Here is a 12241-nt window from a genome sequence, read left to right as displayed (position 1 = left end):
AACTCAGCAGCTTGCGCCATCAGAGCACACATGCCAGCAGGCAAGGGAGAGAGTCAGTGAGACAGATTGCAACTGAATCACAGAAGTGACATCCCATCACCTGGGCCATGTGCCACTGGGTAGAAGCAAGTCACTAGGGCAGCTCACTCTCAAGGGGAGGGGTTTACACCATGAAGGTGGGAATACCAGGAGGGGAACACTGGAGGCCACCTAAGAAGTCCGCCTACTAGGCCAGGAGCAGTGGCTCACAGCTGTAATCCCAGCACTTTGGGAGGCCGAGGCAGGTGGATCACCAGAGGTCAGGAGTTCGAGACCAGCCTGGCCAACATGGTGAAACCCCATCTCTACTAAAAATACAAAAATCAGCTGGGCATGGTGGCGGGTGCCTGTAATCCCAGCTACTTGGGAGGTGGAGGCAGGAGAACCACTTGAACCCAGGAGGCGGAGGTTGCAGTGAGCCGAGATCACGCCATTGCACTCTATCTAGCCTGGGCAACAAGAGCAAAACTGTCTCAAAAAAAAAAAAAAAAAAAAGTCCACCTACTGTCAGAGGCATGCGAACCAGAGTGACTTCATCTTGAACAGGGGCTGGATAAAATGAGGATGAGATCTGCTGAGCTGCATTCCCAGGAGGTTAGGCATTCTCAGTCACAGGACAGAGGTTGGCAAGACTGGTATCACAAAATACAGGTCATAAAGACCGTGCTGATAAAACAGATTGCAGTGAAGAAGCCAGCCAAAGCCCACCAAAACCAAGATGGCGACCAAAGTGACCTCATTATACGCCAACTGTATTACATTCGCCACTGCTCGTTATACGCCAATTGTATTACATTCGCATACTAAAAGACACTTCTACCAGCATGTGACAGCTTACAAAGGCCATAACAATGTCCAGAAGTGACTTTACATGATAGAAAAGAAGGGCAATCCCCACCCCTTTCCTGGAAAACTCATGAATAATCCACCCCATATTTAGCATTTAATCAAGAAATAACCCTAAAAATAGCCAAGCAGCAGCGCTCAGTGCTGCTCTGTCTGTGGAATAGCCATTCTTTTGTTTCTTTACTTTTCTCATAAACTTGCTTGCACTTTACTCTGTGGACCCGCCCTGAATTCTTTCTCGCGTGAGATCCGAGAACCCTCTCTTGGAGTCTGGATCAGAACACCCTTTCCAGTAATCACTAACACAGATAGGAACAAGAACTCACTAGAGTAATCAAGAACAGGATACAGTGGGGTTTTCTTTCTTAATTTGGTGCCTAATTAATGTCTTAGAATGAGCATACTGTTAGTGGAAAATGCAGAAGTAAAATATCTTTTTTTTTTTTGACAGGGTCTCCCTCTGCCACCCAGGCTGGAGTGTGGTGGTGCGATCTTGGCTCACTGCAACCTCTGCCTCCGAGGTAGCTGGGATTACAGGTGCCCGCCACCGTGCCTGGCTATTTTTTGTATTTTTAGTAGAGACGGGGTTTCACCATGTTGGCCAGGCTGGTCTCAAACTCCTGACCTCAGGTGATCCACCTGCCTCCACCTCCCAAAGTGTTGGGATTACAGGCATGAGCCACCATGCCTGGCCACCCTCTTGTTTATAAACAGAACTACCTATTGCCACCATTGGCTTTGGAGATAAGAAAGCAAAGCTAACCCATCCCACCTATTCCCCTTCCCCTACCCCACTCCATCCACCTACCCCCATCCCATGCCCCTCATCTTCCACCCTCTCCCAGCATAAGGAAGCCAGTCAGTGCTCTTAGGGAAGTCGGCGCAATGAGGTTCATCTTGGCTAATGAGCTGGATGCGGTGGCTCATACCTGTAATCCCAGCACTTTGGGAGGCCAAGGCAGGCTGATCACCTGAGGTCAGGAGTTCAAGACCAGCCTGGCCACAATGGTGAAACCTCGTCTCTACTAAAAATACAAAAATTAGCTGGGCGTGGTGGCCTGCGCCTGTAGTTACTGCCACTTGGCTAAGGCAGGAGGATCGCTTGAACCTGGGAGGCGGAGGTTGCAGTGAACTGAGATTGCACTACTGCACTCCAGCCTGGGTAACAGAGTGAGACCCTGTCTCAAAAAAACAAAAACAAAAACATCTTAGATAATGAGCAAGAACTCCATTCTGAAATGTGTTTCTATTTTCTTCCTCCCAAGACTCCATCAGAATGGCAGTGAAGGAATATTAAAATTTTTCCATTTTGCTCTATCCAGTTGGCCCAATCTGAAGGGTAGCATCTGAGAGGTGGACCAGAGAGTTCAACACATTTCTAGGAGGTGTCAGGCAGGTGGAGTGGCCAGGCAGAGGAAGCCCTGGCCAAGAATTCAGGCAGAAAGAGCTTAGCCAAGGAGGGCTCTGGTGAGCCCTGCAGAACCCGGAAAGGCTCAGGACTGAGAAAGGCAGAGGCAGCAGCAGTCAGGTTAGTTGAAAGTCAGTATAATAAAAACAGACAAGCCCCTTCAGGGCCTCTATGCACAGGCTGCCATCTGCAAGCTGTCCCTCTTCTGCCCACAGGCACATCTATCAAAGGAGAGGAAGTTAACAGAGAGCAGATCAGCCATCTCTTCTTACTAGAGCCCCAAAATTATTTATTTATTTATTTATTTTTGAGACAGAGTCTTGCTCTGTCACCCAGGCTGGAGTGCAGTGGCACAATCTTGGCTTACTGCAATCTCCGCCTCCTGGGTTCAAGCAATTCTCCTGCCTCAGCCTCCTGAGTAGCTGGGATTATAGGCACCTGCCACCACGCCTGGCTATTTTTTGTATTTTTAGTAGAGACGGGGTTTCACCATGTTGGCCAGGCTAGTCTCGAACTCCTGACCTCGTGATCCGCCTGCCTCAGACTCCCAAAGTGGTGGGATTACAGGCATGAGCCACTGCACCCAGCCCAAAATTATTTTTTAAAAAACAACCAAATAGGCCAGGCACAGAGGCTCATGCCTATAATCCCAGTACTTTGGGAGGCTGAGGCAGGAAGATCACTTGAGACCAGGAGTTTGAGAGCAGCCTGGGCAACATAGTGAGACCTGGTCTCTACAAAAAATACAAAAAATAGCCAGGCACGGTGGGGTGTGCCTGTGGTTCCAGCTACTCAGGAGGCTGAGGCAGGAAGGTCGCTTGAGTCCAGGATGTTAAGGCTGCAGTGAGCTGTGATGGCACCAGCACTGCACTCAGCCTGGGCAAATGAGGGAGACCCTGTCTCAAAAGAAAAAAAAGGCGGGGTGTGGTGTCTCGCACCTATAATACCAGAACTTTGGGAGGCCAACTCAGGAGCATCGCTTGAGCTCAGGAGTTTGAGACCAGCCTGGGCAACATGGCAAAACCCGTCTCCACAAAAAATTTAAAAATCAGCTGAGCAGTCCCAGCCACTTGGTAGGTTGAGTTGGGAGGATCACCTGAGCTCAGGATGTCAAGGCTGCAGTGAGCCATGATTGCGCCATTGCACTCCAGCCTGGATGACAGAGTGATACCCTGTCTCAAAAAAAAAAAAAAAAAAGAAAGAAAGAAAAAGAAATGAGCTCTGCAGAGCTTGCAAGAGACTGAGTACTTGGGGGCAGCAGGAAGCAGGAGTGAGGCAGAGAGCTGAAAACTGGGGCAGCTACAAGTTTCTCTACAAAAGGGTGGGACACCCAGGTCCTCTCCAAGCCCCACACAGCCTGGCTACCTGCCCGCTCCCAGCTGCAGGAGACGAGAGATGGAGTCAAGCTCCAAGACTGAGGACCTGAGTCAAAGCTGCAGGCTGGGAGAAGGAGCAGGGGAGGAAAGCAGGAGAAAAGGTAAGGCTGGGGGCCTGGGCTCTGAAAGCTCGGTTCCTTCCTGCTGTCTGTTCCCAGGAAATCTACATGCAGGCTTACCCTGGCTCAGGCACATCCTCCTCCCCAGGCAGGAGACCGGAGGAGTCATCTCTAGAGAAACCAGCCACACTGGAATAGACGGCCCCGAACAGTAACATCTGGGGCCTCAGTGAAGAGGCTGACTTGCCACCCGATCCCTTTACAGCAAAGGCCAGCAGGTGAGAGACCCACCCCTGTGATGTCTTCCATGGAAACAGGAGGAGGCAAAGATGTTGCCTAAGGAGCTGCTCTTTCACCGGCGCTCCTGTGCTCCTGTGCTCTTTCCTGCCTAATGCTTCTGCAGCTACCCGCTCCTGTCCATCTGGGCATCCACACTTCTACGGTCTGATCTTCGAATGGCAGTTTGGGACTCTGGCCTGGGTAACCTAGGAAGATCACACAGACCCTGTTCAGAACCCATGAAGTGGGTTTGGCTTGGTGAGTTTCCATCTCCTTAGTCGTTTGTTCTCGAAGCCATAGCCCAGGTGCACAGCAGCGGCAGTTTGCCTTTGTCTCTGTTTGCTGGTTTGCATGAAACGGGAGGAAGCAGTGAGCTGGCCCTGTCCCCTCTATGCTGGAGTTTATTCAGACCCCTTCAGCCCACAGCAGCTGAACTCTCAGCCCGATTGCCAGGCCCCACATGCAACAAGCCCACAGCTTCATTCTCGTCCCACGTTTTGCGCTTTTGCTGTGTTTCTGGCGTGTGGAATTCTTTATCTTGTTTTTGAACCAGTTCTTTTGTTTTTTTCTCTTCTTGTAGTTTGTTTCTTTATTTGGAGCAGAGACATGATCAATTCACGAATTCACTGTGCTATTTTGACAGAACCCCATGTTTTGAATTCAAATCATTTTTTTTACACCAAAAGAACAAACACAGCTAGTAGAGTAGTTAATTCTATGTTTGGGGCAAGAGAACTAAAGATGGGAATAGAGTATCTTGTAAGCCAGTGGTCCCCAACCTTTTTGGCACCAGGGACCGGTTGGTTTCATGGAAGACAATTTTTCCGCAGACTGGGATGGGGGTATGGTTTCAGGATGAAACTGTTCCACCTCAGATCATCAGGCATTAGATTCTTATAAGGGGTGTGCAACCTAGATCCCACGCACGCGCAATTCACAATTGGGTTCATGCTCCCATATGAGAATCTAACAAGGCTGCTAATCTGACAGGAGGCAGAGCTCAGGTGGTAATGTGAGCAACGGGGAGCAGCTGTAAACATAGATGGAGTTTCCCTCACTCAACTGCTGCTCACCTGCTGTGCAGGCCAGTTCCTAACAGGCCACGGACCCACACTGGTCTGTGGCTCAGGGGTTGGGGACCCCTGTGGTAGACCATCAAATATACTGAGGAAAATAGCACCGGAGTCCAACCAAAGAGACCAAAATTATAGCAAGCATCAAAAAGAAAACCATGATCACAAAGGACTTGAATAGACAATTCTCCAAACAAGATAAACATTTGACCAGTGAGTACATGAAAAGATGCCCAACGTCGCTAGAGAAATGCAAGCCAAAACCATAATGAGATATCACCTCACACCCATTAGGAGAGCTCCTATTAAAAATAAAAACAAGAAAAGAGCAAATGTTGGTGAGGATGTGGAGAAATTGAAATCCTTGTGCATTGTTGGTGAGAATGTAAAATGGTACCGCTAATGTAGAAAACACTATGGAAGTTCCTCAAAAAATTACAAATAGAATGACGCTGGCTGTGGTGGCTCACACCTGTAATCCCAACACTTTGAGAGGCTGAGGCAGGAGGATCGCTTGAAACCAGGAGTTCGAGACCAGTCTAGGCAACATAGCAAGAACCCATCTCTACAAAAAATAAAAAGTCAGGCATGGTAGCATCACATCTGTAGTCCCAGCTACTCAGGAGGCTGAGGAAGGAGGATCACTTGAGCCCAGGAGTTCAAGGCTGCAGTGAGTTATGATCATACCACTGCACTCCAGCCTGAGTGACAGTGTGAAACTCTGTTTCTAAAAAATAAACATAAAAAATAGAATTATCGGCCGGGCCTGGTGGCTCATGCCTGTAATCCCAGCACTTTGGGAGGCTGAGGTGGGCGGATCACAAGGTCAAGAGATTGAGACCATCTGGGCCAACACGGTGAAACCCCATCTGTACTAAAAATACAAAAATTAGCTGGGTGTGGTGGTGCACACCTGTAGTCCCAGCTACTCGGGAGGCTGAGGCAGGAGAATTGCTTGAACCCAGGAGGCAGAGGTTGCAGTGAGCCAATATCGCACCACTGCACTCCAGCCTGGTGACAAGAGTGAGACTCCGTCTTAAAAAAACAAAAAAAAAATAGAATTACCATATGATCCAGAAATTTCTTTTTTTTTTTGAGACAGAGTTTCACTCTTGTTGCTCAGGCTGGAGTGGAGTGGTACGATCTTAGCTCCTCTGCCTTCTGGGTTCAAAGCGATTCTCCTGCCTCAGCCTCCTGAGTAGCTGGGATTACAAGCACCTGCCATCACACCCGGCTAATTTTTGTATGTTTAGTAGTGATGGGATTTCACCATGTTGGCCAGGCTGGTCTCGAACTCCTGGCCCCAGGTATCCACCCGCCTTGGCCTCCTAAAGTGGTGGGATTAGAGGCGTGAGCCAATGCACCCAGACTAGAAATTTCACTTCTGAGTATATCCCCAAAAGAACTGAAAGCAAGGTCTCGGGGGTATTTGTCCATCTGTGTTCACAGCAGCACTATCCACAATGGCTAAAACATGGAAGTAACACAAGTGTCCACCGAGGGATGAATGGAGAAGAAAAAAAGATACAACAGAATATTCTTCAGCCTTAAAAAGGAAATTCTGACCCATGGATGAACCTTGAGGATGAACACAGTTAAAAGATGTCAGCACTAGTGGCACTTGGGGACTCCAGCCCAGCTCCTGTCACAAGCAACTGGCCACCAGGTCTGGACCCACATCCTTTGCTCTTGGCCTACTGAGGTCATTCAGTTTTGCTCATCTCCCACAACCTGGAAACCCAAGGGGGCAGGCTGTGCAGTTCATCCTGGAAGAATAATAGAAGAGCAGCTGTCGTGCATGGAAAGATCGTGCAATGGGTCAAGTATTTAATTAATTATTTTTTGAGACAGGGCCTTGATCTGTTACCCAGGCTGGAGTGCAGTGGCACGATCATGGCTCATTGCAGTCTTGAACTTCTGGGCTGAAGCGATCCTTTCACCTCAGCCTCCCGGGAAACTGGGACTATAGGCACATACCACTCTACCTGGCTAATTTTTTGATTTTTGGTAGAGACGGGGTCTCCCTAAGTTGCCCAGGCTGGTCTTGAACTCCTGGGCTCAAGCGATCCTCCCACCTTGGCCTCCCAGTGTTGGGATTACAGGCATGAACCACCATGCCAGTCTGGGTCAAGTATTTTATATTCATTACTTGAGTTTCATAACAACCCTATAAAGTAGGCATCACTGTCCATTTTAAAACAAGTAAACAGAGGCCTAGGAAAGGTAACCACCCAAGGTCATATACACCAAGGAAGAGGCAATGCTGGCATTCAGACCCAGGCCAGTAAACCCAAAGCCCCATGCCCTTGACCCACCACAACAATCTGGGATTCTGAGGGGCTTGAGTCAGGTGACACCCCAGATCTAAGCATCTGAAGGTCCCTAACTGTGGAGCCTTTCATGAGAACAAGCCACTGGAGGGTAAGCACACGTCGTTCTTCTCAAGGGAGGGTGTACTAAAGGAGCCTCATCTCACTCCCCCTGTGCCATGGAGGCCACACCAGGTGAGCACCCTTGGGAGGGAGACGCATAGCCTGACTGGGGTGCTAATGGGTCCCGGCACTGGGTTCTCCACATAAACAGTTGTGTGAATCCAGGAGGCTCAGATCACGTGCCACAGCGCCACCTACTGGCCTGTGAACAACAACATCGTCCTGTTGTAAAGTCGGCAAACAATCACTTAAAATTTTTCAGGCTGGGCGCGGTGGCTCACGCCTGTAATCCCAGCACTTTGGGAGGCTGAGGTGGGCAGATCATAAGGTCAGGAGATCGAGACCATCCTGGCCAACATGGTGAAACCCCGTATCTACTAAAAATACAAAAAATTAGCTGGGCGTGGTGGCGTGTGCCTGTAATCCCAGCTACTCGGGAGGCTGAGGCGGGAGAATCCCTTGAACCAGGGAGTCAGAGGTTGCAGTGAGCCGAGATCACGCCACTACACTCCAGCCTGGTGACAAAGCAAGACTCTATCTCAAAAAGAAAAAAAAATCAAACATTTAAAATCCTTAAATCTTTTTTTCTTTTTGAGACAGAGTTTCACTCTTGTTGCCCAGGCTGGAGTGCAATGGCATGATCTCGGCTCACTGCAACCTCCACCTCCCGAGTTCAAGCGATTGTCCTGCCTCAGCCTCCCGCGAAGCTGGGATTATAGGCATGCGCTATCACGCCTAATTTTGTATTTTTAGTAGAGACAAGGTTTCTCCATGTTGGTCAGGCTGGTCTCGAATTCCCAACCTCAGATGATCCACCCGCCTCAGCATTCCAAAGTGCTGGGATTACAGGTGTGAGCCACCGCACCTGGCCTAAAATCCTTAAATCTTAAAAGACAATTTTAAAGATTTTGCCCTCCACTTTTTGCCCATTCATTTAATCATCTGTTAAACACCAAACACCACGTGAGGTGTTGGAGTTTGGGAGAATTCGAGTCTTTCTCAGAGGGACTTACAGAACGAGCAAGGCAGATAACCAAATAAAGACACATCAGAAACGGGTGTGTGAGGACCCCAAAGGGGCCATTCTCTTGGGGAAGGAAAGGCTCCACTGTGGGATGATGGTGGTCTTGGGCTGAGCTTTTGAAACACAGGAGGGGCCAGGCGCCGTGGCTCACGCCTGTAATCCCAGCACTTTGGGAGGCTGAGGTGGGTGGATCACCTGAGGTCAGGAGTTCGAGACCAGCCTGACCAATGACCACCATAGTGAAACCTCGTCTCTACTAAAAATACAAAATTAGCCAGGCATGGTGGCGCATGCCTGTTATCCCAGCTACTCAGGAGGCTGAGGCAGAATTGCTTGAACCTGGGAGGCGGAGGTTGTGGTGAGCCGAGATCTTGCCACTGCACTCCAGCAGCCTAAGCAAGAAGAATGAAACTCCGTCTCAATCAATCAATCAAATGAAAGACAGGAGGTCTCTGTCAGGACAACTTGGGGGAGTGGGGGTTCATGTGATCCTCAATTCGCGACTTTCCACAAGCACAGGGGAAGGCTGCCAGGATGCATTTTAGTGAGCAAATATGGGAGTGGGAAACCTCAGTGTGACTGGAAAGCAGGATTCGAGGTGAGATCCAGCTGTGGATGGGGAGCACGCACTCGGCTGCAGGACCCACATCACACGCAGTGCAGGCCGGAGCCCTGGGGCAGCGTGGCCTGCCACACCCTGGAGACCCTGGCTGGCCAGGCTATGGACTGAGAGCTTTGTCTCACAACAAAGGGGAGTCCCTTGAGGGTTTCAAGGCAGTGAGTAAAGTGACCTCCCCTGTTTTAAAAAGACAACCCTGCAGAGGGAGGGGGGATGACATGAGAAGCAGGAAAATCAGTAAGAGATTGTTCTCGAAGTCAGGGCTGACAACCCTCTCTGCCACAGCAGCAGTGGTGGGGACAGTGAGGTCCGAACAGAGGAGAGGCACTGAGGAGACAGCCCTGTGAGGCTGGGTAATGAGCAGGAGGTGGAGGGAGAGGCGAGTGGGGAGACCAGGTGAGTCCCAGGTTTCTGGCGTGGTTGACTATTCCTGGAACTGGAATAGAAGGGGCTGATTTAGAAGACAAGATGAAGAGATTGTTGTAAACATGTTAACCTATGAGATTCTCAAAAGTACAAATACTTAAAAAAAAAAAAAAAAACTACTCAAAAATTACCTGGGGCCAGGCACAGTGGCTCACGCCTGTAATCCCAGCACTTTGGGAGGCTGAGGTGTGTGGACCACTTGAGGTCAGGAGTTGGAGACAAGCCTGGGCAACATGGTGAAGCCCCATCTGTACTAAAAATACAAAAATTAGCCAGGCGTGGTGGCGTGCACCTGTAATCCCAGCTACTTGGGAGGCTGAAGAAGGACAATCACTTGAACCTGGGAGGCGAAGGTTGCAGTGAACTGAGATTATGCCACTACACTCCACCCTAGGTGACAGAGTGAGACTCTGTCTCAATTAAAAAAAAAATTGTGAAGTGAAAAAAAAAACAGGATGAAGAATAGCAGTATGATTCCATTTCTGTTTTTAAAAAGGGGGCTTGGCTGGGTATGATGGCTCACACCTATAATCCCAGCACTTTGGGAGGACAAGGTGGGTGTATCACCTGAGGTCAGGAGTTTGACACCAGCCTGAGCAACATGGCAAAACCTGTCTCTACACAAAAATACAAAAATTAGCCAGGCATGGTGGCACATGCCTACAGTCCCAGCTACTCGGGAGGCGGAGGTGGGAGGGTGGCTTGAGCCCAAGAGGTCGAGGCTGCAGTGAGCCACGGTCATGCCATTGCACTCCACCCTGGGCAAAAGAGTGAGACCCTGTCTCAAAAAAAAAAAAATTCATTATGAATTTGCTTGCAATATGCATACAAATCTGAAATGACATATAAAAGTAATACTAATATTATTGGTGACAGTTGGTGAGAACAGATGAGATGGTGCCAAATACTTTTTAAATGTATCACCTATTCAAAAAAACTCATATAACTTAGTTAAAAATGGTCAAATCTCTTCAATGCAGCCTACCTCAGTTCCCAAGGCCCAATTAGATACAGCTCTCCAAACCTGCCAGTGCTGGTGAATGCACTGCTGGGAGCACTGGCACCCCACAGTGGGGGAGGGGAGCGGAGGGGGCCCTCTCACCTCTATGGGGATGTAGAGCATGAATCCTGGCTCTCCTGTGTGCGTCATGCTCATCACCCAGATCCCATTTGCATAGCCCACGCTCATCTCCTGCAGGGACAAAGGCAGCAGTCAGCCTGGGCACTCACGTTGCTTGTCAAGGGAGGGACGCCTGGGGAAACCTTTCATTAGTGCTGCACCCTCTGTTTACTGTTGAGGGAGACAGATGTCAAGGCAAGAATTTCATCCCGAAAGTGGTTAACTTCCAGGTCCTGAGGCACCGAGAATGGAGAACTGCCTATGTGACATCTCTGCTTGCTACTGTTACCATCTCAGGAGTTTTAGCCAAGCTGATGGTAGAGAGTGGAGGAAAGTACTTGACAAGCACAAAATATTCCTCTTTGCCAGGTCCTTGTGTTAGTCGAGGGTAGCAGGCACAATGATGACAAGGCGAGTGTCTTCTCTGGGGGAATCGGCAGACAAACCCTGGCCACCTGCCATACAAAAGATGATGCCCGATGCCCACAGACATAATTAATCTGCTATCCTGGGGTCAAAGATGGGCTTCTGATTCTCAGAACATGTTACATAGCAGCTCAGTTCCCTAACGGCGGCCACTGACGCAATCACTGCTCCTATAAAGGAAAGTGGAAAGTCCTGGACAGCACCGAAGTGAACCGCTTCCACAGGAGGCTGACAGGATGCAGCACTCGCCAGGTGTTGAGCGTATGGGTCACTCCTCCAAGCAGCAGAGCAAACGCTGGGAGGGGTCCACTGATAGCTAACAGTGGAGAGTTTTCTGTTGCTTTCACTTTGCCTCGGAGAAGAAGGAAAACTGTGAAACAATTTGTACATGGATCCCACTTTGGGTGAACTTCAAAGAGTCTCCATCAGTAACCGCCTGGAAGTTGCTCGTTACAGGTGGCCAAGATGTCTGTCCATTTGGCCCTCTCTAATCAGCAGCTTCCTGGGGAGGATTCCGTTGTCATTGCTTTCATTCGGTTACAGTTTGTTTCACTCAGCTGTGGTTGCCACTTATAGGAAAGAAAATTATGTAGGAAGTTCAGAGATTCACCTACGCCATTTCTTCCCTGAAGATGCCACAGACACAGAAGTTACTCTGTGTACAGAAAAGAGGCCACACTGCACGGAGAGAAGGGACCTAACTTCGAAAGGCATTTTTGTGTCATAATCCTGTAACTTCAAATTTTAATCCAGTGCTACAGAAACCAAAAAGCATACAGACTTTACATTTAGAGAAGCTAAATCCACTTCAAAGATATCGTAATGCTTATTAAATAAAGAAAGCTTGGAGTGTAAAAAATAAACAAATAAGGCCGGGCGCAGTGGCTCACACCTGTAATCCCAGCACTTTGGGAGGCTGAGGTGGGTGGTTCACCTGAGGTCAGGAGTTCAAGACCAGCCTGGCCAACATGGTGAAACCCTGTCTCTACTAAAAATACAAAAAGTTAGCTGGGCATGGTGGCGGGCGCTTGTAATCCCAGCTACTCGGGAGGCTGAAACAGGAGAATCGCCTGAACCCGGGAAGTGGAGGTTGCAGTGAGCCGAGATCGCACCA

At 49.2% G+C, this 12241-nt stretch overlaps 1 protein-coding gene across 1 annotated transcript in view; it reads right to left on the bottom strand.

The window, feature by feature from the left end:
* Window positions 1-12241, bottom strand: part of PDPR (pyruvate dehydrogenase phosphatase regulatory subunit) — a 62552-nt gene that overhangs the window by 16474 nt on the left and 33837 nt on the right. Inside the window, 1 exon segment of the mRNA XM_063797351.1 lies at window positions 10684-10773. Coding sequence (XP_063653421.1) covers window positions 10684-10773 — 90 coding nt within the window.

The sequence above is a fragment of the Pan troglodytes genome, chromosome 18 (assembly GCF_028858775.2).
Source record: "Pan troglodytes isolate AG18354 chromosome 18, NHGRI_mPanTro3-v2.0_pri, whole genome shotgun sequence".
Classification (NCBI taxonomy): domain Eukaryota; kingdom Metazoa; phylum Chordata; class Mammalia; order Primates; family Hominidae; genus Pan; species Pan troglodytes.
This window is presented reverse-complemented; position numbering and strand designations above follow the sequence as displayed.